At 49.6% G+C, this 24,008-nt stretch overlaps 8 protein-coding genes across 8 annotated transcripts; 4 read left to right on the top strand and 4 right to left on the bottom strand.

Annotated features, from left to right (window-relative positions):
* The first annotated feature begins 68 nt into the window (after positions 1-68).
* On the top strand, positions 69-1,579 carry BO97DRAFT_407941 (palmitoyl-protein thioesterase family protein). The gene has a single exon (XM_025695741.1). It carries the CDS (start codon positions 204-206, stop codon positions 1,227-1,229), a length of 1,026 nt encoding a protein of 341 aa, XP_025548200.1. The 5' UTR covers positions 69-203; the 3' UTR covers positions 1,230-1,579.
* A 68-nt stretch (positions 1,580-1,647) lies between these two features.
* BO97DRAFT_445707 (uncharacterized protein) lies at positions 1,648-3,228 on the bottom strand (the record flags this gene model as incomplete). The annotated part of the gene is made up of 2 exons (XM_025698576.1): positions 3,038-3,228; positions 1,648-2,967 (listed from the first exon to the last, which is right to left on the bottom strand). Exons 1-2 carry the CDS (start codon positions 3,182-3,184, stop codon positions 1,648-1,650), a joined length of 1,467 nt encoding a protein of 488 aa, XP_025548199.1. The 5' UTR covers positions 3,185-3,228.
* A 3,794-nt stretch (positions 3,229-7,022) lies between these two features.
* Positions 7,023-9,463, top strand: BO97DRAFT_187686 (putative C2H2 finger domain protein). The gene is made up of 4 exons (XM_025690443.1): positions 7,023-7,024; positions 7,077-8,073; positions 8,133-8,402; positions 8,455-9,463. The coding sequence occupies exons 2-4, from the start codon at positions 7,217-7,219 to the stop codon at positions 9,080-9,082; spliced, it is 1,755 nt and encodes a 584-aa protein (XP_025548198.1). The 5' UTR covers positions 7,023-7,024; positions 7,077-7,216; the 3' UTR covers positions 9,083-9,463.
* A 3,450-nt stretch (positions 9,464-12,913) lies between these two features.
* Positions 12,914-13,972, bottom strand: BO97DRAFT_407935 (uncharacterized protein; the record flags this gene model as incomplete). The annotated part of the gene is made up of 5 exons (XM_025695740.1): positions 13,862-13,972; positions 13,766-13,797; positions 13,675-13,692; positions 13,342-13,606; positions 12,914-13,261 (listed from the first exon to the last, which is right to left on the bottom strand). The coding sequence occupies exons 1-5, from the start codon at positions 13,881-13,883 to the stop codon at positions 12,915-12,917; spliced, it is 684 nt and encodes a 227-aa protein (XP_025548197.1). The 5' UTR covers positions 13,884-13,972.
* Positions 13,973-14,617: 645 nt separating this feature from the next.
* BO97DRAFT_375373 (uncharacterized protein) lies at positions 14,618-15,818 on the bottom strand. The gene is made up of 2 exons (XM_025692986.1): positions 15,569-15,818; positions 14,618-15,515 (listed from the first exon to the last, which is right to left on the bottom strand). Exons 1-2 carry the CDS (start codon positions 15,758-15,760, stop codon positions 14,682-14,684), a joined length of 1,026 nt encoding a protein of 341 aa, XP_025548196.1. The 5' UTR covers positions 15,761-15,818; the 3' UTR covers positions 14,618-14,681.
* Positions 15,819-17,616: 1,798 nt separating this feature from the next.
* Positions 17,617-18,853, top strand: BO97DRAFT_187454 (uncharacterized protein). Its single transcript, XM_025690442.1, has 3 exons — positions 17,617-17,631; positions 17,707-18,139; positions 18,279-18,853. The coding sequence occupies exons 2-3, from the start codon at positions 17,890-17,892 to the stop codon at positions 18,674-18,676; spliced, it is 648 nt and encodes a 215-aa protein (XP_025548195.1). The 5' UTR covers positions 17,617-17,631; positions 17,707-17,889; the 3' UTR covers positions 18,677-18,853.
* Positions 18,854-19,416: 563 nt separating this feature from the next.
* BO97DRAFT_437113 (MFS general substrate transporter) lies at positions 19,417-21,560 on the top strand (the record flags this gene model as incomplete). Its single annotated transcript, XM_025697829.1, has 9 exons — positions 19,417-19,644; positions 19,712-19,788; positions 19,852-19,903; positions 19,955-20,081; positions 20,126-20,155; positions 20,271-20,342; positions 20,401-20,913; positions 20,969-21,087; positions 21,201-21,560. The coding sequence occupies 9 exons, from the start codon at positions 19,417-19,419 to the stop codon at positions 21,558-21,560; spliced, it is 1,578 nt and encodes a 525-aa protein (XP_025548194.1).
* Positions 21,561-22,130: 570 nt separating this feature from the next.
* On the bottom strand, positions 22,131-23,885 carry BO97DRAFT_459422 (uncharacterized protein). Its single transcript, XM_025699282.1, has 4 exons — positions 23,510-23,885; positions 23,313-23,445; positions 22,802-23,240; positions 22,131-22,741 (listed from the first exon to the last, which is right to left on the bottom strand). Exons 1-4 carry the CDS (start codon positions 23,805-23,807, stop codon positions 22,460-22,462), a joined length of 1,152 nt encoding a protein of 383 aa, XP_025548193.1. The 5' UTR covers positions 23,808-23,885; the 3' UTR covers positions 22,131-22,459.
* Positions 23,886-24,008: the final 123 nt, after the last annotated feature.

The following is a 24,008-nucleotide window of genomic DNA, read 5'->3' as shown; positions in this document are numbered from 1 at the left end:
TCCACTTCCCCAGATTTGGTCTGATAAGCGTTCCGGGGGAGAACCCCCGGACCCCCCTTTTCTTCCAGCTTCCTGGTGCACCGATCACATGCGCTTACGTCAGATCCTTGGCTCTCCCTCACCACCATCCTCAAACAGGCCTCACCATTTCTCCAACTCAAACCAACCCACCCCCCGCCTCACAACCCAGATAAAGAGAAAAGATGCACCTCACATACAAAACCCTCCTCCCCCTCCTATTATTATCCCACCCCCCTCCAACCCACAGCACCCCAGTCCCGGCCCCCCCCAAACCATCACAAGATCTAACCCCCCTCCCCCTAATAATCTGGCACGGCTTAGGCGACACCTACACGAACCCCTCCCTCACAACCCTCGCCCACAGAATCACCACAATCCAAGAAGGGACCTACACGCACCTAATCCACCTCGGCGACGACGCGGCCGCCGACCGCCGCAGCACCTTCCTGGGCAACCTAACAGAGCAAATCGACGCCGTCTGCGCCCAGCTCGCCGCCGACCCCATCCTGCGCACTGCCCCAGCCGTCAACGCCCTGGGCTTCTCGCAGGGCGGCCAGTTCCTGCGCGCCTACATCGAGCGCTGCAACAGCCCGCCCGTGCGCACGCTCATCACCTTCGGGTCGCAGCACAACGGCATCGCGAAGTTCCAGAGCTGCGGGTGGGCGGATCTGGTGTGTCGGGGCGCGGAGGCGCTTTTGCATGCGGGCCGGTGGAGCCAGGTGGTGCAGGGAGGGTTTGTGCCGGCCCAGTATTTTAGGCCTGAGGCTGGGGATCATTCTGGGGAGGGGGGAGAGTCCGAGATGGAGCTCTACCTGCGGCACAGCAACTTCCTGGCGGACGTGAACAACGAGCGCAGCGTTAAGAATGCGACTTACAAAGAGAATCTCACACGGCTTGACAAGTTTGTGATGTTTATGTTTGAGGACGACGGCGTCGTGCACCCGAAGGAGTCGGCGTGGTTTGGCGAGGTGGATGCCGCTGGCGCGGTGGTTCCGCTGCGCGAGCGGGATATCTATACGGAGGATTGGATTGGGCTTAAGGAGCTGGATGAGAAGGGCGCGTTGGTCTTTCGGAGTGTGCCTGGGAGGCATATGGAGATTGGGGAGGAGGTGCTGGAGGCGGTTGTGAGGGAGTTTTTGGGGCCGGTTGATTTGGAGGGGGGTTCTGGGTCTATGGGTGGGCTGGGGTTGGTTGTGCAGGGGGTTTAGATGATATTAGATTGGCTGTATATTGAGGTGCCTGGGGAGTTGAAAGAAAGGGGGGTCCGGGGGTTCTCCCCCGGAAATGCTTATATACTTGGCCTTAGAATTGAGGTGCTTGGGAAGTTGAAAGAAAAGGGGGGTCCGGGGATTCTGCCCCGGAACGCTTACACGCTTGGTCTTCGAATTGAGGTAGCCAGGAAGCTGAAAGAAAAGGGGGGTCCGGAGGTTCTCCCCCGGGACGCTTATATTCTGGTGAGAAGATTGATGGCGGGAGTCAAGTCATCAAATTATAGTCTTATGGTATTATGTATATCACTGATTGACTCGGTATAAACATTACATAGTCTCGCTTCGGTCTTACGACACATGGCACTGGTATAATTACTACATGTCTTGCTTTGGTCTTACACTTTGACATTCCATATCATAGACATCTCATATCATGATCGCCAGGACAAGTAGATGCAGGCAACGCTCTCGGCAGGGTAGATTGTCGCCAGCCTGCAAGAGGCCTGGATCCCAGTCGGGGATTAGTGAATTTGAAATGGCTCGTCAGAGCCGTGGGTTCTGCGGCTTGGGGTCTCTTTCGCGGGATACTCCGGGTTAAATTGTAGGAAGGCGACGCTGCAGCTGGAGTCAGTCGGCCCCATGGCAGCGCTTGTGTCGACAGGTCGTGATCATGGTCGAGGTCCACGGACTGTCCGAACAGCTTCATGGATGGACCCTGCCCCTCTCTGGAAGACGGAGCGCGCTCTGCTTGGAGAAATCTGCTTGTCCTTGAAGCGGCCTTATAGTCCTGGCTTTCATGTCGCTGAGGTGAACGCTCTGCACGCCAGAAAAGTTCATCCAGAGTCGGGATACTGGGTGACCGCCTGTCAATCCTCCGATGGCTATCTGGCTCCACCCCCAGTGATGAACATCCTCTGGTGCTCGGTTCGCCCTGATCGTATAGTCCCCAAGACGTGTTTGCAAGTGGTTTAGATAGAGGTAGAATCAATCTGCCGTCCCTCTCAGCGTCAACCTGTTCGTCAATTGTGAACCGCCGTGCAACCGGCAACTCCAGACTCGAACTCGTTGATCGACTCGAGCATTGTTGTGGATCCTCCACCTGCGGCAGCTCATACTCACGCTCAGTCTTCGATATAACCCTTGTTGCATCTTCTGGATAATATTCATACTCGAGAACGGATGATGTTGGATGCAGAGCCACCGACGGCTTGCTACTGTCCAGCAAAAGGGAGCTGTCCTGGAAGACATCACTACCATTGAAGCTCCGGCTTGAGTTTCCCAGCCAGCGCTGATTGGCAGACATCGACCCGTCACCGTCCAGAAGCATCGACTGAGAAGAGAGATTGATTGGTTGATCACGCACCAAGCTCGTACCTCTCCTCACCACCCGCTTGCCGTTGATCTTCAGGCTCATTTGTGAGACGGCCCCGATCTCGTCAAGAGATCCTTCCCCCCTCCTATGCCGTACAACCGGGTGTGAGCACGAGCCTGACGTGCCCAGTCTATTCCGGTCGCTATCAGTGATCTTCCTCCGCTTTCCAAATCTTGCCAGCGAATCTGGAGTGGGGAATGCGATCTGGAGTGGTCGTGCTGCGGCAACGGCGGCCCAATCGGGCTTTTTCAGGAGCTCGCGCCTAATGCGGTCCAGACGCTGGCGTGGATGTGAGTCGTCCTTCTCTCTGGAGGGACTATGATGATTCTCGGAGGGAGGGGCTGGAGAGGCTTCTCTGCTGCGCTTGTGCAATCCCATCATGTCATCAGCTGCAAGCCCAAAAGTTGTGCGAAAAGCAGAAGAATATGTTTACCTGCGCCGGCGATTGACCAGACTGATGCGCCGGTCGGTCAGAGTTCAGTGCCACCCCGTTGTTAGCTCTCTGCTTCTTGAACCTCTGCTTCCTGCTTTTGGCGTGAATGGCAGAATGACGTCGGAGACGACCTCCTGTCCAGTTCATCTTGGATGTGTCTTCTGCAGGTCATCTCGCGGGCTGGCGATGACAATCGGCAGTGATGTCAGGAAGCCGGAGTCTAGACGCTGCGATGGTGGTGGGCGAGCCGCCACCGTCATGTGATGCCTGAACAGGCAGGCAGGTTGTGCAGCACCTGATAGTGTAACGAGAGTCAACTCCCGCAGCCACAATGCACTGCACGGCAATGCCGCCACACAGCATGAGGATATATTGCTCAATTGTCCTGGCTGCAGGAGATCGCTACGTCTTCGGGTGATGCCATGTCTGCGGTGAATCTGGATGAGATCGGACCAACCACTATACCCAGTGTCTACGCCATCGAGCATGTTGATACATGAGTATGTTGTACCATAGAGTGAGTTAATTAAACCTCTCAGCTGGAGAGCGTTTCGTGACTTGAGCCTAGTCGTAAGGTTGCAGGCTACTTTGGAGGCATTGTGAGTGGAATGCAGTCGACAAGTCATCGAGACCCGGGGGCAATGTTCGCGGAGATTAGTCTAAATCGGTGGCACAGGTGGTGCAGTCACTGCAGTGTACTCCGTATTTCACCGTTACCTCTTGAGGAAAGGCCCGTAGTTGCAACAAGATCCAACCGGCTCGGCCCGGACTATGAACCATAGAGAGCTGGAAGCCACCCAGAGATAGAATTGCCCCGCGGCACAGTGCAAACCATCCAAATTCACGTGATGCTCGCTTCCTTCAAAAGCCGATTCCCACACGGCCAAAATTCTTTTCCTTCTCCCTCTCAAACTCAAACAATAGACAGCCCTCGCGTTGTTTCAGCCAGACTGACGGGCTGGCTTGCTTGCACAGTGCATGTCGCGCTGGCTGTCTGCATCCGACATGATGACAGGACGATGGATCTCCTGTCTTTATGTTGACAGGTCCACGAAACTGTTTAATTGTGTCGGATGCTGAAACAGAAGCACCTGCCAGGCCTCCTGTCATCCAGGTTTCTCTTTTTTCCGTCGCCTAAATCGGCAATCATGCTTGCTCACAAGCCCCCTGGAGCCCTCCTGGTAAGCAACCCATTCCGTTTCTTTCTCTCTTCCCCTCTTTCGCATGGATGTTTGCTGGGGGCCATCGCGCCCTTGATGATGAACAACCTACCAATAAGCATAGTTCACCTGAGGTCTCGGACCGCTGAACGAAAACCGTATACCATCTTTCAATTTTATCTGATACACATCCATGTCTGCCTTGTTGCTTTGCGATTTTGTCAACATTCTATTTGCTGGCCATCCCGCTGACATTGCATGTCCTCAGACAGACAGATATAGATATCCTTCCTAGCACTCCGTAAATTGGGGCCGCGCGCGATTTGTAATCGGCGGCCTTCGACCAGGAACAGGTTCCTATTGATTGATTTACTCAGTATTAGACTAGCTATCCAATATTTATATTTCTGCTTCTATTCTCATTCCAATCTAAGACAAGCTATCAAATAAATGAAAATCATTTCGCTAGATCCCGCCTGGTTCCCACTGGCCCGAAACTATCCGTAATTAGATGATGACATTGCTGCCCAACCTCCCGGCGCATCGGGAGATAGTGGTGCCAGACAGCCAGATGCAAAGAATCTGGTCTCCTATTCTCCTCGAAACCAGATCCTCGAGAGATCCATGCAGGTCCCTTTTCGTGCTGCTGAAACGTAACACCTCATCATCGGAGCTGTAGGTACTTTTGGGATGGGGATTTGGGGGGGGGGGGTGGGTTGGTCAGGAGTGGGTGACGGAGGAGTTGTCCGGGAGGGCATGAGTCCGTGAAAAGAATTGTTTGCTTTGCATGCGTGCAAGCAGGAGAGAGTTTAGGACCCTGTTCCCCGAGAGAGGAGGGGTCTTGACGTGTTGGTATCTCAACCAGCCGATGCGAGGGCCGAGAGTTGGCGACTTTCACGAGGGCAGGCGGGGCTGAATCTGAAGGCTGCTGAAGGCTGCTGATGGCTCCTGATGGCTCCTGAGTTGCATCTGAATGGCTCTGAATGGCTCTAAATCCCTCCTGATTGATGGTCAGGGGCGCTGCGTTAGTTTGTTAGTTCTGCACGCGACGGTCATTGCCTGCCATTGCCTGGCATAGACTTTCAATTTGTCCATTGCATCATGCTCACTTTAGTGACTTTTACCCATGCCGAGTGCCAATCAAGCCTGGGGGCCGCCTCACCGCTCCTTGGAAGGAACCTAAGGAATTGCCCGGGTGGTGCCGTTCCCAGTGATAAACCCACAATTCATCCACTGTTCATCCACTTCTTCCACTTCTTCCACCCGCCCGGCCACGTCAAGCCGCTTCTCCACTGATTTATTGGGTGATAATGAACGAACAACACCACCTGGCGCTGCACCATAATCACCGCCATGTCTTGCAGGGTCAAATCATCGTCCGTTGCCCTCCCTCTCTGGGAATAATGAGGCACTCCGCCTGCTGCATGAGTATGCAGAGCCCGGCACACGCTTGGACGGTAATTTCTCCTTTCCCCCCCTCTTCCTCTTCCTCTCACACACTCACACAATTGACCCCCGCTCTGTCTCCTGAGTGAAAAAAAGAAAAACAAAAAAAGAAAAAACAGATGCGATCCCATTGCTTCTTAAAAGGCCCTCGATGCCCCTCCAGATAGAATCCTTCTCGACCTTTCCTATTTATCTCACACCAGACTCGAAGAAGAAAACCCAACAGATTCCCACTCTAGATACCCAACTACTATACCCAAACATTCTTCCTTCGATTCTTACTACTACTCTCAAGATACCCCCCCACACATCATCACATTCCATCTTCTTGTGCTCGATTTGTCACAGTCAAATCAGCTAAATTACTCTTTCCCACACACACACATCTTACTCGATCCTAGGCCTCTTTTTGTCTTGTCAGACAAGTTCCCATCCGTGGATCTTGGAAAAGAAGCAGAACTACTTCCTTGGCCCTCAATCCAACCTGATCTCCATCTCTCTGGAACCCAGTCCATATCTGGATAGGACCTCTTTGCTTTGTTTGCTTTCTTCGCTCTCCCAGGCTTCAGTCTGAGCACGACGCATAACAGGTAGATCCCTCGTTCTTTCTTTCCTGAGTTTTTCTCTTTTCCCCCTTGCGTTTGTTCTCGTTCAACCAATTCTGGATCTCCGTCTCGACACTGTTCGCCCCGTCACACCTCGCCACTGGATTCCCTGGAGTTTTAAACCCATCTGGCCGCTTTCGTCACGAGACGAATTTCATCCACTTGCCGTGGCTTGAATAAGCATACGTCCACAGCAGCCGCTGTGTGACTGGACACTCTTGAGTGCTGTTTAATGTTGCACACTCTGCTCGACTTTGCTGGAACCTCTCTTCTGCTTCTACCTGGAACCCCTGGAACCTTTCACACTAGCCTGTGTGAAAGTTGGATGCTGCCCTTGGATTTGACCCGTCTTGGAATTTTTTGATGCTTCATGAAGCCGTACCAGATTTGGAGTCCACCCGACTGGATTGATTTGCCGCAACCTGGATTCACAATGTATATCATGGCCTAGGACTGACGCTTTGACCTGGATTCACAATAAGACAACACCTATTGGACCGTACCACTTTCTCTTTCAATCTACCGTTCAAGCCGTGCACTTTGTTACTACCCCTGTAGTAATTCGACCCAAATGGATTCCTCGACTCTGACACTCGTGGCCTTATCTCCTCGTCTTCAACGTCGCTCGACATTTTCCCCTTAGGCCAGTCATGGTGGACACTTCGGATTTGTCGACCCGTCCCCACTTGATGTTCGATTTGACCCAGATATCCGACCTTCGACCGCAATGTGGACCCATCCCGTACCTGGATTTGAATCTTCTCTCAAACCACCTGGTTGGTAGATCCTAATCCGATACTCTCGAGTCCCTGTCTAACATGATCATAGGCCCTGGTCCAATATGGATTCCAAATGCACGATTGAACTTTTGCTTTTGCTTTTCTTCTTGCACCCCGATAAGTTAATGTACTGACTTGCAGTTGCTTTCTAGTGCTTGCCTCCACCTTCCAGCCCGTCTGGAACAAATAATGACCTCGCTGATTAAGAGCGACCCAGAGAACATGTCTTTGTCCCAGTCATCTTTGCACCACATGGATCACATTTCCCAATCAAGGCAATCACAAATAATCCCAGGAATCTCCAACATGGCCTCCAGAGGAATCCCGGATGATGAACTTTCGAGCCAGGACAATTTTTCTTTGTGTTCAAGTACCCACCACAGCCATGGAACTCCCAGTGACTTCAAGGGCTGGGCCCTGAGCGACGTGGAGGCACTTGACAACGGTGCTATGTCCAAACCGGAGTCCCCCGAAGTCCAGATGTTGTCCTACTCCTTCTCCCAACAGCTGCTGCCAACCACTGTTGGCCCGAGTGATGTAATGTATCATCACGCCGGATCTGATTTCTCCAGCATTCAGGATATGTCCGAACAGACGGACATGGATTTCTCCCACGCACAAGAGTTCCACCACTATTCCTCCCTGGTTGACTTCTCTGCTTTTGATAATGATGTTTGTGGCCCGACTGGTGCCCCTTCCTGCTCAACCGACGATGCTCTCTCCGTCGGCCACAGCTCGCACACTGATGACAGCCACTTGGCTGCCAACGACGCATGGAACTCCATTGTCGCAGACTCCCGGACTTACCAAGGATCCCCTATGGACCATTATACCACGATGTTCCAGCCCGTGCCTGTTTCTCCCCCTCTCACTGAAGCAAGTAATGATGTTTCGGTTACCTGCCACACTGGATACCCCACTTTCATGACCCACGAAGATGCCATGCTGAAGGATATCACTGCCACGCCCGTTGGAAGCCATGGACTCAACTTGGGAGACCCTCTGTTCCCACTCACGCCGCCTTTGAGTGAACAAGACCCCAACCGGTTAGTTCTCTTCTCTCTGAGCAGATACTCATTCCCAGACAGGCACTAACATGCCACAGAACCATCAGACCCACCAAGAGTGCTCGTAGGCCAGCCCTTCAAACCTCACCGTCTCAGACCCAGGTGAAGCAGGACCCAGACTTCTTCCCGCCCCTGCCCGTCAAGGACACTCTTCGACAGAAAGCCAAGGAGACTTCCGAGCTGCGCAACCCCCGGGACCACCCCTACTACTCCCTGCCTACCTTCAGTGATGGAAAGTACTACTGCCCATATGCCAAGTCGGACAAGCCCTGCAACCACCCTCCCACTACCCAGAAGTGTGCTTACCAGTGAGTATCGCCGTTCTTTCCGATGAAAGCCGTGGTGTTAACCCAGAATTAGCAAATACCTTGACTCCCACCTCAAGCCCTACCGTTGCAAGGTGCCTGCCTGCATGGATGCCCAGCTGCAGTTCTCGTCCAATGCTTGCCTTTTCCGCCACGAGCGCGAGGCTCACGGATTTCACGGCCACGGTGACAATCCTCACCTGTGCCTCTTTGAAGGATGCGACCGCTCCGTTCCTGGCTATGGATTCCCCCGCCGCTGGAACCTCTTTGACCACATGAGACGGGTTCACGACTACGCCTCTTCCGAGAGACACAGCTCTCCTGATGCCTCTCCTACCACTGGACCATCTAAGAAGAAGGACACCGGACGTAAGCGTCGGGTGACGGGCGTCACGGCTGCCCCAACCATGAAGCGCACTCGCTCGACTCAGTCTCAGACCAACCCTCTGAAGGCTGCTCAACAGACTTCGGCTCACCACAACCAGAGACTCCAGAATGCGGAGAGGAACTACTACAACTGCCGCTCCCGGCTGCTTGAAGAGATCAGCAACATTACCCCTCAGGACTCGGCCATGCACGAGAAGGTCAATGCCAGCCTCCAGGAACTGATCACCTTGGGCTTGAACTTCCGCAGCATCGAAGCCAGCCAGGCTGCTGCCCAGTTCAACGGTCTCTCCGCTTGAGTAGTTCAATGCTACATTCTTGAACAGTGGCCTTGCTCGCGGGGATGTGCTCCGCAGGGAAGGTCATGAACTCAAACCGGATACGAGCCACATTTAGAAGCAAGGCAGCTTTCATTGTCCGATTTACTCCTCGGGTATGGATAATGAAGAGAGGAACCATGGGTCCCCATGGGCTCTACCATCGTGGACGGATAGGGACCTGTCCCTGGCCATAGCCACACTCGCCCACCATTTCGGTTTTTTTGGACGTGCTTTCCAGCATCACAGCTTCATGCCGTGAGCACTATGGGACACGACTTTTGATCCAGTGCCGGATCATATTCTTTTCTTTGCGCACAACGCTTTGTGCTTTCTTCATGTAAAACAAACCTTTGTTTTACCTTTCATCTTTTGGATCTGGTGTTTTCCACGGTACTGGGCGGATATCTTTCTTTCATTTTGCATTCACCATTTCGGGCTTTCTTTTTCTTGTCAAGGAAGAACAGGACAAGGACAAGGATAAGGGCAACAAAAAGGGAAAAGGGAACAGGAAGTTTTTTTAATTTTTCAGCTTCTGGGTATGATTTGCTGTATAGGGAATTGGGGGCATTAGGGATTTATACCTAGAAAGGGATACGGGGGTATCTATTTGTTCTGCATATTGTTTATATTGTGTTTTCATTCATGTACAGGTGTCAGGACGGCATGAACAGGACGCCTTGATCATGTATCAGCATTTTGATTTTTCGTGGTGGGTTTCTGTTTCCTCTTGATGATGATTGATGACTTTGATACCTTGGGAAATATCTTTGTTTTCTTGTTATATTCGGGAATTGGTTGATTTACAACAGAAAAGTGACAATTTATTCTTATCCTATGCACTGTCTCTGCAAAAAGTGTAGCTTGAGGTTTCACTTCAGGGGCGATATCCTGACTAACTAAGGGTCCGAAACTGGAAAATGTCTAGCTGAGCAGAGCATAGGGATAGATATCCCACTCATCTCCGACCCCTCCGGCCCTAGTCTAGATCCAGTCACAGTATAATCCACTCCCCGGATCGCAATCCATTTCAAGCCATTCCCGTACGGTAGTAGAGGCAATTCATACCAACGAACCTGACGATCGTTAATTTACGGTATCCTTGGCGATGGAGCTCACGCCTCACGTCTCACTCAGCTGGACCCTAGTCTAGTTTACCGTAGCCTGTTTGAGTGGGTAGACTGGTCATTTTATTTTATATGGTGATGATTGGTGATGCTTCGTAAAAGGGGAAGGAGGGTTTTCTTCCGCGGGCTGGTTGTGCAAGTCCCCTTGATCGGTCGGTCGGTCAGTGGGGTGGGGGGGGGAGGTACTTACTGTAAAATCTACTATTCTGATTATTTTCTTCTTTACTATATTTAAATTATATAAGTTAGTATTTAACGCGTGATTTGACTCTGTTTGTAAGAACTAATATCCTTATAATCTCTATAATAAGCTTATTATAAAGGAATATCAATTACTCCTGTAAGAATAAGAAAAAGATTTATATAAAAAATAAAATAAATAGCTGTAATTATTATATAAGATAATAACCAGGCTGCTGGAGAGAACATAATAGTTAGTGTCGGGAACTCCCAACCAGATATTCGAAGATAGATTGATAAGTATACTTACTATCAAACATCTTGCTTCGCAAGTAACCTGAAATAGCTAACACCCTCGACTATGTCTTGCTCCCAAAGCAAAGAAATCCAATCTGCAACCATGATATAGGTTTGGAACCACTACCTCAACCTACGAGGCATTTAACACCACACTTGACAACGTAACATGCCCCACCTAGCTGCACATGAATATTAGTGACTCTGCTCCTATCTCAGAGAGTGGTTGGTAATGAATTCATACAGCACTGCCATTACCGGGATCATCGCAATACTGTGCGCAGGCCTAGATGATATATTAGCCAATGTCACGAGAGTTTCCTAAATCACCGTACCTGGCAATCGTCTCTTTTTTCTAGGTCAATAGCACTATTAGCTGGATGGGCAAATGCCATTCCAACTATAGTAGCGATGAGAAGGAAATATAGTCTCGGCATGGTCATAGTAAAAAGAGACACAAGATAGAGGATAATTGCAGGGGATGTGATGGGGGAACTGGTCGCAATTTATCTACACTTCCATGACATAGCTCAATATGCTACTACGTCAACACAACGACTATGGTAGTAGATAGATCTAGTGGGCCTTCGACAGCAATGGCAAGAATTAGAATTCATGGAATGGAGATCATTCGCAGGTATTATACGACGAGTCAGAAACAATATTGGTTCACACTATAAGATCTGCATCCTAATAGCTCACGCAGATGCATTGTTTACCTGCCGATCATTGGCATGGGACCAAGGTAGCTGGAATGTCACATTACGGTATTAGTATCAATACCTGTTTATACCTCCCAATTCAAGAGCTGTTTTACTCGGTACATTCGCTCTGGATCACCTCGCTGCCCATACCCAATATCATCCTATACCAAGATGCTTGTAAACTCTTTAACTCCCTTATCCCTCTTGGCTCCCTTGGCAACACTGGCTCAAGTACAAACCAGTTTTGTTCAAAATGTCAATGATATCACCCATGTATATGAGAAAGGTATGCAAGTCTATCCCTTGCTGATTGTACCTCTCCTGAATAGAAAAGCCGGTCTTGCTCTGCTGTTGCCAATGCATTCAATCAAGTGATTAATCCTAGTCCTTATGCTGATGGTGCAACTGTTAGCTGCTGGAATGCGTACCCAGGATTACTCCGTGACAGATAAAGATGATGAAATAACTTAAAGTTAAGTCTCAATAATTAAATAAAGCTTAACCCAGATTTGAGTTATATTGGATGAATCTCAAGTTTTGGAGCTATTTTGCGATATCTAGGACCAGCATCGGCCTGCCTGTCCGCCTTGACTGCCATCTTCACACGCAGGCTCAGTTCTAAGGCTTTGGTCTCGGCGTTGAGATATTCTTCCAAGACAACGGCCATCCGCTGCCGTTCATCCGGGATGTTTCGTAGCTCCCAGTCATATTCGTCACGGTGTGCTTTGAATCCATAGTCCCAGTCACAGAGTTTTCCATGAATCACCCCGTACCACCATGCCACCACGGGTGGGGGACCCTGCGTATTGTTGTCAATGAAAGTATCCCGATCCTTATAGGTGAAGAGATCGAGGTCACGCCACCGTCGAGTACCGCCTATGCTGAATAAAGACCCTTTTGGCTTCCACCGACCCGGTTGGAAGTCTGCGTTTCGGCATTACGACTCTCGGAATTGCGGCCCTCACAATTGCAATATATCCAGGGACTACCCATACATAAGAAATTGAATCTGGCGGACACCATTCCCGATCGTCGCCTTGCAGTGGAGGTGGTGAAGTATTCAAAGCAAACCGGTTCATGTGCGCCATGATCTGCCATAATGGCTTGGATGTTCCTTCAGGGATCACTCTTAGCCAAGGCCCTCTCGAATTCAAAAGCGCTTCCACTCTGTGCCCCATGATAGTGAGATGATATTCTGCATCTTGCGGTCGAAGAGCCAAGGCGGTGCGTGTAAGTTGCGGTCCCGGTTGTGACAAGAATAGAATGCTCACCGTGACGCGTACGAATGATGTCACTAGCTTTGTTCGGGCTGTAGCCGTGCAACTGTTCTTGAAAGACTAAGAAGGAAGGAACATCTGCGCCCGATAGAATCGCATTGATTTGGAGTAAGTACCTCGACTATCTCTTGGTATTTCTTCCGCTCAGAGGCATACACATGCGACCTTTGGCCGAGATAGATTTGTGTGTTTGTAGTACTTCCTTGACCACATATAGACAGATAGTGTATCAAGACACAAAAGTACAGTTGCCCTCTACCTTGTAGCAGTTCTCTGAACCCCTGAGTTTAGCCACGGCCTCTTTCCATTCCTTGTTAGACACGGTCCCTCTGATCACCGTCTCCTGTCCGATCGTAATCTTGAGTGCTGTTTCCTCGAATGTGGCAGTGTATCTTTGATGTGAGGTGTTGCGCAACGGGCCAGAGCACTTGACCGGAATTGTTTCATCAGTTGGACCAATTACTTGATTTATAGGTAGAAAAAAGTCAAACCCGAATTCATGGTCCTCATTTGACGGGCCGCTATAAACCAGGATGGTTCCCACCTCATTGAGGTATGCACCGTATCGAAGCTTGCCTAGATCACCCCTCATGCCTTAGCTTTGCGACTTGAAGCCAGCTGCGGTAGCAAGAAATGAGAAGATCGTTACAACGTACCGTCATAAGCGGGCATCAACTCGTCTAGTTTGAATAGAGTCATTTGGGTGCCCTTTTCCCACAGATTGGCCTGGGCTACCACGGCGCCATCCTTGATTTTTATATTGAAGGAGCTGTCCCCGTAGCCTACCCCGGTCGCGAATTTGCCATGGACCCCGTCGTAAAGATTGCCAGTAAACCCGTGAATGGATTTATACATCCCGAGGGTTTTCACTCCGATCTCGCCGGTGATGTTGCCATTTCTCCGGTCCACCGTTCCCTTGATCTGATTTGCGAGGCCCACGTCAGCGAGATTTTTGGAAGCGAGGCAGGGGAAGAACTCAGGCCACATACTATGAGAGTTCCGAGCTTCTATGTGTCGGATTTCAGTATCAGTCAGTCAATCGTTCGTTTGTCACTTAGGAGCAAAGCTGGTTCAGCATACCGCAAAATCGCCAAAGTCTTTCTCAAAATGGACTAGAATGTTTCTTGGTCAGGATTCGGTCACGAACACCACGTGGAGGAGTTCAGGTAAACGCACGGGGCTCAGCGTAGTTAACCATTGTGCTTCAGCTTATAGTCGATGGACTTGCCTGTAATCAAGTCCAAGCTCGAGGATGAAAGACAAAGATGGTTAAAAGAGACAGTGCACTGAGCGAGAACATTTTTCATTTAGTTGGCTGGACTTATACCCTGTTAACTTAAGCTGTCCGTTTGCGGAAATCAGTCAAATGACCGCATGTATGCATTATGACGCATGGAGTACATACCGAAGTCTGTAGCTAGGGTTGGTACTGAACAATCGACGCATGCCACGTTAAAGTGCAGCTGCAGTTCAGCATCATCTTCAGGATGTTCGTGCGCAACCTCCATCATTTTCCAATCCAAGTTACGTACTGTAGAGCCCTGCACGTGCAACAAATAGAGGTCACATCAGCCAAGAGCGCGAGACCAGCAGTTTACTCTTGATCGTCTTGATACCAGAAAAAGCCATTATAATTCACTGACCCGCCCCGAACAAGTCCGGCTTCTTGAACAGTGAGCCAGCATGATTTGCATTATCATGGTCTTGAAGTCTCCTAAGTCCGTGCTTGAGAGGCAAAATTGACAGAAAATCCAGTGCAAGTATAGAACATTAAATTAACTGGTGTTGACTCACCCGCTTACCGATTACGTTAAGTGGCGCGGCAGTGAATGTAACTATCCAGGTCACCTCTAACCTCGGAGTTTGTCTACATTCCGATTGAATTTGCCCACAAATAGAATGAATAGACCAATCTCTAACCAATCACATTTCCTCAATAAGATATATGTCCACTTGTTCTGACAAAGATGTCGTCGAGGGGTGCTGATACTCCCTCTTACAACATAGAATAGACCATCAAATGTACCATAGCGGCAATCACAAGCAAACATAAACACATCTTCCCATACACTTCCAGACAATAAAGCAACCTTCCTATCCCGATCATCTGGGCCGCCTCCCATGCCTGTAGGGGTCCTTGCTTGACCGCTGAGAAGATCTCTCCTACCCGTACACCTTGCTGCTGCTGGCGTGACGGCCTAAAGATCAGCGTCTCGCAGGTGGGTGGCAGAAGACTGGCCTGCACCAGAATTAACACGATATAAGAGGGGAGAAGGAGAAACAGCTGGGCAAAGAGCATGAGTGCCGATATCAGGATATCGGATCTCACAATATACGATAATCCCTCTATTGTGACGTCCTCGTTCGACGCCGGAGCGAGGCGACTATTGAGTAGAGCCGGCAAATGCATCATGATTGTCTCGGCCATGGAATAGATGAAGGTGGGAAGCACAAGAGCTCTCCATCGGCGGAAATCGTGGGGACTAGACACGAAGCGCAGCTGGTCGCGCTGAAGGATGGTGTTCGCGGTCCAGAAGAAGCGGGTCTCCGCGAGCAGGACCGATGCCATAATATACGCCACCGGACTAGGAAGCAGAATACTCGATAGGTTCGTCACTAATGTGTGCATCACCCAGTAGGTGCAAGCGGAATAGATGCCACTAAGGAGAAGAGAGAAACCTCCTCGGCGGTAAAGGACGGCACTAGTTTGGAGCAAGTAACGACTTGAAGGTGCTAGCTTCTTGTCTCCGACCCTAGACACATTGACCTGCTTCTCCACAGTTTCGAGGATTAAAATAGACATGAAGACATGGCCAATGATATATCGGATCTATGCTCTGTTAGTTCTCGCCGGACAACGGGGATTCTTTGATAGTGGCTTACTAGAAATGTAAGGACAATCCCAAGAGAAATTGGTGCTAAAAGGAAACCGTTGTTGGTTTGAGCAGGGCCCTTTTGGAAAAGTTGATGAGCTCGTGCAAGTAGTGGATCATCTCCTGCAGAATAGATGATGGTATTGAGGAGTTCGCGAAAGAGGATCAACAAAGATGGTGGGTTTGGGGTGTATGCCATCATGTATCTAGACAGTGAGCAGGAGTGGACGATGAATGTTGTTTTCAATTCCTCTCCGTTCATGTGATGGAAGGACAGTAGACATTATATTCTTCTCTGAAACCGAAGGAGTTCATATGTTGCTCCATCTGTCCTATCACAAAATTCGCGCATCTCATGTTGAAAGCACTACTAACTTGGTGGAGGCTAATCCCGGACTACTGCCAAGCTACTGCCAAGCTAAAGTCAAGCTAATGCCATGCCCACACTCTTTCATTTTCAGTGTCTCAGTAGTGGGCACAGAGAATGGCGATCGGAGGAGTCCAGTAAACAGCTATATTGAAGGCCCTATCTACACTATGACTGACTCAGAAGCATTGATACACCAATCCTGAATCTCTACGAAGCACTTCGTAGTGGTCAGTAGACCTAGTTCAAGGCTGGGACTTTCTAGGTGGTAGGCCTATTCTTTTCAGACCCTGGTCGGATTCTGATGAGGCTGCGAGACATGCTTGTCCTAAGCTAAACTGCGGTAGCATCTGAAAGACTTACCATTAGCTATAGTAAGTACTATGGTCTATTAGTAGCCCTACTCAATGTAACCACTACTAATTACATGAGATTCTAATGGTCATCGGCCGGATTACTCCGGAGTAGAGACTGTTTTGTTGTTGCCTTAAACTAGCTCGTTCGTATGTCACGCTGTTCTAATACTAAGCCAGGCTTAGTATTCTCCACGGAAGCACCTTCGTCCATACTAACTTATTGGTTACTAGTCAAAGAACGAACTTTTGACAGCCTCCGAAACTAAACCAAGACTAGCATCGGTAGTAACAGTCTGTAAATATCAGGCAAGCACTCATTCATGCTCAAGTATGAGGATTGTGTGCACTCCGGGGCCTTATAAATAGAGGCAATTCACCCGCTGGATAAACTCGAACACAAGCACAGCAAGCTATTCTTCGATCAGTCTTCCGGCTCAGACCTTCTTAAGCCTTCTCTTTCTCTGCTCCTTCCGTCTCTTAATCTCCAATAACAATGAGAACTTCTTCGATATGTCTTCTAGCTGGGATGCTACTCGGACGAACCACCTACAGCCAGCAGCTCAGCTATAAAGACAACATCCAAGCATTAGCCTACGGCAATATCGCCAGCCTCCTCCGTGGAATCTAGCGGCGATGTCTGGCTTAACATCACTGGACCCCGGAGACCGAACTCCCGCAAATCCAGACAGTGGTGGGAATACACTCCTTGGATAACGCCCGTAAGCTACAGGTGATCGCGAATCTGGCGCAGAGCGCCGCGAGTTAGGCACTCTGGGGCGATCTCGTGTTTCTGTTTTAACGTCTCCTCAATGAACGCCTATCCTGCGTACGCCAATGTCACAACCACGCAGATGCAGGCCGGTCTGCTGGACGCTGTGAGCGGCGAGAGTGGGCCGGAAGAGAGCTTGATCGAGCTCTACGCCAGCACATCGAGCGCTCCGAGTCTAGGGGCGGCATACCGCGCACTCCCCTCCCAGTAGAACGAGCAGCAGCAGAGCAAGGCTGCCATCTTGTCTCCGGTAGCAGAGGAATCCACAATGACGACCACAGCCGCCGTCGATAAACGCGAGATGGACTGGTCCCGCAACCAGATCGTCTCCAATCTTCCTCACCCGCCGACCGAGCGCATCGTCCATTAACCCTTCCGTGAGCTTTTCATAGTGTTGGAGAAACGATTTCCAGTCCGTATCCAGAGCCTTGAATTTCTTGATACGCTTGAGATTCCGGCCGTTTTCTGCCCCGTCGCAACCGCAGGCACCAACGGACGAACAGAGTCAATTCCGTTTGCCCAGCATTGCGAAGTGCAGTCGCTGGATCAGCTCACTTGCCGTCTGGTCCCGCTAAAGATCTGTATTTCTTCTCCCTCTTTCGGCAATACCTGAACATTTATTAGCCTGTACCTGATGCTTCGGTGCGACTATACAGAAATTCCGCATACCGTTCCCATCGCTCTTCCATCCGTGTAATATTCTTTCTGGTGCCCTCTGCGTAACCGTCATCATCACTGTCTGACGATACCTCGGCATCTGGATCAATTCCGGGATCTGTATCAGAGTCACTGGCGGAGTCACTATCACGGCAACCATCATCAGTGGAGCTGGTGTCTGAATGCTCGTCTCGTTTTGCGACATTTGCCAAAGCAGCCGGTTTGTAAGACTTCTTCTGGGAACACCTTTTCTCTGGGCGACGAGCATGGCTGGCGTCAACAGCCATGCCACTGCCTCTAGAGCTGCAGTCCGAGTCCGTATTCATACAGCTTGGAGAAGGAGGTTGAGTCTGCGCAAATGGTCACTTCCTTTCGATGAGGACACTGTTCTTCTTCGTGAAGAGTCATTTCTGTTTCTTCGTCTCCCTCCGGGTACGCTGTCACGTTTACTTTTCCCACTATATTGCCTGTTTTCCACCTTGATTTGGCGGGCAGCCGATTATCTCACTACCAAAGAAAAACACGTTTTCTGATGGGGCGTCTAACTAACCTGAGAATAATGGTCGATCAGAGTTGAGATTTATGGTCTACAGGCTTCTTCCCTGTTTCGAGGAAGTGAATTTTAGAAAATACCTGCCCTGCAAGGACGTTGAGCCCAGTAAAAATGGGCTCTGGCTGCAGCATAATCCTGACAAGAATCTACTGGTCATCATGTCCGTAAGCCGACAGCTTTACGATGAAGCCCGACGGACATTCTACGCTGAGAACAGGTTCTCATTCGAATCGTTCGACAACCTCCCAGTTTTTCTGGGCGGGGTCGGAGTGGAAAACACCAAGCTCTTGCGATCAGTGAGCTGTAAGGAGAGATCAGGGAAAGGTCCAAGACTACACAGGTCATATTCAATCGTGTCTAAGGCAGGCAACCACGGCGGGAGATACATCAATTGGAGACCTCCGCTTCTTGCATGACGAGGACCTGTATCTAGAACTTGCGGACCAAGACGCACCGAGACTTAGGATCTTACCCTCATACTGGGGTGACAATTGTCGCCTGGTGCGTCCGGACATTACGTCCGTCTCTAACCACCCGAGTCGGACACGTTTCATGCTCAGCGCCACCCTTCGAATTAATGGCAAAGATAGATTGAATGCCAGTCGAAGGTATATGGTCACGTTTGAAGTAAGCGTGCGGAGGAAACGTGGAGGCTCATAACCGTTCCACGGGTGTGGTCAGCGTAAACCAAGCCAACAAAGAACAATTTGGCAATCAATACCGTCCTCACAAGTGTACAGAAGCAAGCCGCAGAACCGGCAAAAGACAATCCGCTCGATACCCGTGCTGACACTCACGGCGTCGGCGTCATCTCCAGATTCAACGAGCATGGGACGGTGTTTGGGGAGAATTCATTTGCGGAGATCCATTCTCTCGTCCGCCATCTTAAGAACGGGAAGGCCTTTGTCAATTCGAACATTTGGGTTCACCCCTGTGAGTATTTGATTGCCCTTTTTATTCTTCCTGACTGTGAGGTTTATGTATGGAGTTCTGCCTAGAAGCGGGGTATGTTCTGGTTTGCCCGGGCTACGGGGCGGAAGAGCATACATCCCATATGATAACGAAACTGTTTATGATAAGCAAGATCCACCTTTTTACTTTAAGCATTGCGATCGATTGCCCCGAAATGCTGCATCTTGAGAAAGAACCAGGCGGAATGAATTCTAGGCCCGATTCGATCAGGGAGACGAATGTCTCGAGAGAAGCGAGAAGTTCACGACCCAACAACAACAACAACAACAGCAGCAGTCAGGGTAACCCTGCCGTGGGTAATGAAGATGAAGTCGAGCACGAATATCTCTCCGGAGTCAAATTGGCCTTGGTCATAATTGCGGTTATTGCGATCGCTTTGCTTGTCATGCTTGATATGTCCATAATCGCTACGGTGAGTGGATTACCTCTGGCTGGGTTACCCAAGTATGTCATGTGGACTCACGGTTTAATAAAAAAAGGCAATCCCTAAAATCACGAGCGATTTTCACTCTACTGCGGGCGTTGGTTGGTACGGAAGTGCGTATTTATTAACAAGGTAAGTATATTATCCTCTTACATCGCCTTCACTAAGTGTGGAAGATTACTCACTGTCTCCAAGCTGTACTCTCCAGCCTATGTCAGGCAAGGTATATTCTCGGTTCAACGTCAAGGTTAGTTGCTATAAGCCTGCCCACTACCTCATGAAACCAACAATCTCGTAGTATACATATATAGCCTTCATCGCCCTTTTCGAGCTTGGCTCATTAGTATGTGGGGTTTCAACCTCTTCCAATATGTTTATAGTAGGGAGGGCAATCGCTGGGATGGGGAGTTCTGGCGTGTCGAACGGTGCACTCACAATATTGTCCGCCTCATACCTCTTGAAAAGAGAGCTCGTACGTTACGTTCTGACTTACGGTCTGGTACTGAAACATATGAAATCCTACTAACCGCTCTGAAATGCAGTTTACTTTGGCATTGTGGGATCATGTATGTTTAACTTCAGTTCCTCGTTCGCTTCGATTCTAATCCTCGCAGGCGGCCAGATAGGCGTTGTGGCCTCACCGTTGATTGGAGGTGCATTGACGGAATATGCGACCTGGAGATGGTGTACGTGATACTCGAACCCCCGGAGAACAGTGTACTCATTTACTAAGAACCAAACTAGGCTTCTACATCAATCTCCCCATCGGGGGCCTGGCAGTGCTTTTTCTTCTTTCCATCTCACTTCCCGAACACGGTCTTAGCAGACCAGAGCAGCGATCAGAAATAAAATTTGCTTCTCTCTTTTCCGATCTCGACATCATAGGTTTTCTTCTCCTCTCTCCGACCCTCGTCATGTTTCTTCTTGCTCTCGAATGGGGTGGAACGACTTATCCCTGGAATACTGCCATGGTTATCGACCTCTTCTGTGGGTCCGCCGGCAATCTGGTATTGTTTTTAACTTGGGAATATAAAAAGGGAGACGCGGCAATGATTCCCTTGAAAATGATCAAACAGCGGGTTGTCTGTTCTTCTTCGTTGACTATGTTCTTCCTTTATGCAAATAGCCTGATCTGTTCTTACTACCTGGCTGTATACTTCCAAGGAGTGCGAGGCGAACCACCGATGTTTAGTGGCGTGTATATGCTACCGGGGGTCATTGCTCAAATGATCTCTGGCTTTCTATCTGGCTTAGCGGGTATGTATCGCCATTCTGTTCTAACCTAATGAGTGGGTAACTAATGCGTTCAAAGTCACCCGGCTTGGTTATTACCTGCCCTCGGCAGTTACGGGAACACTCTTAACCGCAATCGGATCTGGATTGATGAGTCTAGTCACTCCGCACACAAGCATGGGTAAATGGATGGATTGGGTATCAAATAATCGCCGGTGTGGGGCGCGGTTGTGCTCTTCAGATGGTATAGTTACTCTGTACCAAGGTCCGATTATTTGACCAATATGACTAACACAGCTAACCTCAACCAGCCCCTCATAGCAGTCCAAACCAATCTGCCTCCCTCCAAAATCGCCGTCAGCATGGCCTTTCTCTATTTCTGTCAGAACTTCGGTGGAGCACTGTGGCTTTCCTTCGCTAGCACAGTCTTCAACACCGGTCTTGCAAACCTTCTACCCATCTACGCACCAAACGTTTCTGTTTCGGAAGTTACGTCGGCTGGTGTATCTGGAATGCGATCTGTGATCCCGCATTCTAGTTTAGTGGGTGTGGGTATCGCTTACAATGATGCTATTCAGCATGTTTTCTATATGGTTGCTGGGACTGCGGGGGCGGCCTTTATATTTAGTTGGGGCCTAGGATGGAAGAGCGTTCAGAAGAGGAGAGCCTAGCCTGAGGTTTGGGAGTCTGGTGATGAATGTTTTGACAGGGTTGCTCGGGGTTTACCACGAGCTTCATTGCGTGGTGAGTGATGCAAAGTTCTGGGTTATATGTTCGGTATATACTTAAGCTTCCTTGCCAGAAATACGTCCGTTGGGCCCTCAACCAATCTAAGTATCAAGATGCATTATCTGATCAGGATATAGTCGACCTTCCAGCTCACATCAGTATGATTCTGCCCATCAACACCACCTACATGAATATGTGCTAAGTTATAACTAGATCATTGTGCTGATATTGTACGCCAGAGTGTCATGTGCCGTGCAAATACGACTATTGTTACCTATTCCTATGAAATAAGGAGAGTCGAGTTCCGAAGACGGGTTTCCACGTGAGGTTATTATTTGAGCGTGTAGTATATGTTCTGTCACAACTGAACTTCCTTCTTCACTATAGGAGGCCTGCCTCATTTAGACCTTCGAGACAGTATTCCTTCATCATGTTGCATCCGGCCCTTTCTTTACCGACGAAGCCGACACGACGTTCTGCTATGCATTCATGATTGTGGTGGTACTGCCTCGGGAAGAGTGCCCTGAAGCTTTTCCTTAGCACAGTTCTTAGTTGTCTAGCGCTTAGCGTTAATAGTTGAGGAAGACAAGCATTTCTAAAAATTTTCCTCTCCCCATTTCCAATTTAGCCATGAATACCTTCATCTTGACTCGGCAGCCTAATAATCCACAATGGCAATCCAAGCACTAGGTACAAAGCAGCAACAGTCAAAAATACGATTCCGCTCCAACTCCCTCCAAGATCCGATCCCAATGAAAAGGCCTTTGACAGCAAGGGGGCCATAATCATATTTCCAATCGTCATCATGATAGCCAGCACAGCATACAGACGGGAGACTTGATCAGGATGAACGAATGATGTGAGGAGAGAGCGTGAGGCGGAAACATGGCCGTCGCCGCAAGCAAATATAAAGGTACCGAAGATATAGGAACGAGGGACCGGCAGGGAAAGCGATAGCGAGAGCACCGAGGATGTGGAACACGAGAGAACCACGCGCGACGAGGAGATCTTTGCTCGAGGAGCGGAGACCGAAGCGCGAACCTAGGACGGAATAGATCACTGGCAGGATACCGATGAGAATTACAAAGTTGGTGACTGAGCTGAAGGGAAGGAGGAAACTAGCCTGTGTGAGAGAAACTGTTAGGTTCTGTGTAAGAAGGAGAAGGTCTCCTTGGAAGCGCACCTCTGCCAGTGACCAGTGAAACCTCAGTGAGGCAAGTTGAAAGAGAATCGAAACGCTGTTGTTCGACAAGCTGGACGGAATAAATGTGAATATAAGAGCACAGAGACCGGGGTTTGCCAATATGAAGCGAGAATCGTGGACAACTTTGACAATCATGACCCTTAAATCGATCTTTGACGATTTAGCTCGCGTGGGTGAGATGTCTTCGTCGGTGTGCGAATCTTGGACGAGGTGATTTAGAGCAGCATCATCGTTCTTCTTTGCTTGCTGCAGCGTTTCAGGGAGGAAGAGAACCAGCATATTCCCAAGAGCTATAAAGCCGGAAGCGGCTAATAGTGCGTTAAATGGGTCGATTTTCATCAGCAACCAGGATAATGGAATGCCGACTACTGTGGATATGAGCGCGGCAGCAGAGACTTGGAAGAAAACGGGGCCCTTGCTCAAATATAAGAATAATAGTCCGTTCCCCAGCGTTTACAATGGTGTAATGTAAGAATATGAAGGGTCGCACCTTTTAGACTCCGGCGCAACATCCGCGACGATGGCATAGATAGAGTTCTGGGAAACAGCACTGCCACCTCCGATCAGAAGAAACAAATTCCCGGCCCATATCCACCGAACGTCGAAAGTGTCGTTGAAATAAACTGTGAGTATACGAGTTAGTGTCACTGGTCTTTCTTGAGGCGATTTCATAATTCATAAACTTACGAACAAATTGCACCCAAAGCTGTGACAGTAGTATACCAAACACGGCCAAAACAGGCATTATCTTTCTCCCATATCGATCTCCCACATACCCATACGTTATAGCAAGAAAGATAGCAGGTATACAAGAGAGAGCATTGTCCCAGCCCTTTATCATTGCTATCTCCGCTTGTACAGGCGCGACCTTGCATTCATGTTCGGGGATAGGTCGAGGGCCGTGGGAGTCGAATGGAGTGGTGGATCCGTAAAACTTCCTACAGGTGATGTCTTCCAGAATCCGCATGGAAGGTGCCCGCATCATGTAGTCACCCAATTCGAGCAGGAAGATGCAGATAATGATAATCACTACCACGCGGGTCAAGTGCGGGTGAGGTGTCGTCGTTGGCTCTTCATCATCGCATTGTGATGTTCGTTGTAGCAGGGGAGTTTCAGCTGTCGCTTGTTGATCCTGAGATTCGGGAACAGCCTCCATGGCTCTTGGTGTGGTGCGGATGACATTCAA

Source organism: Aspergillus homomorphus (genome assembly GCF_003184865.1).
Source record: "Aspergillus homomorphus CBS 101889 unplaced genomic scaffold BO97scaffold_41, whole genome shotgun sequence".
Taxonomy (NCBI): domain Eukaryota; kingdom Fungi; phylum Ascomycota; class Eurotiomycetes; order Eurotiales; family Aspergillaceae; genus Aspergillus; species Aspergillus homomorphus.
The sequence above is the reverse complement of the archived record's forward strand: the minus strand, read 5'-3'. Positions and strand labels throughout refer to the sequence as shown.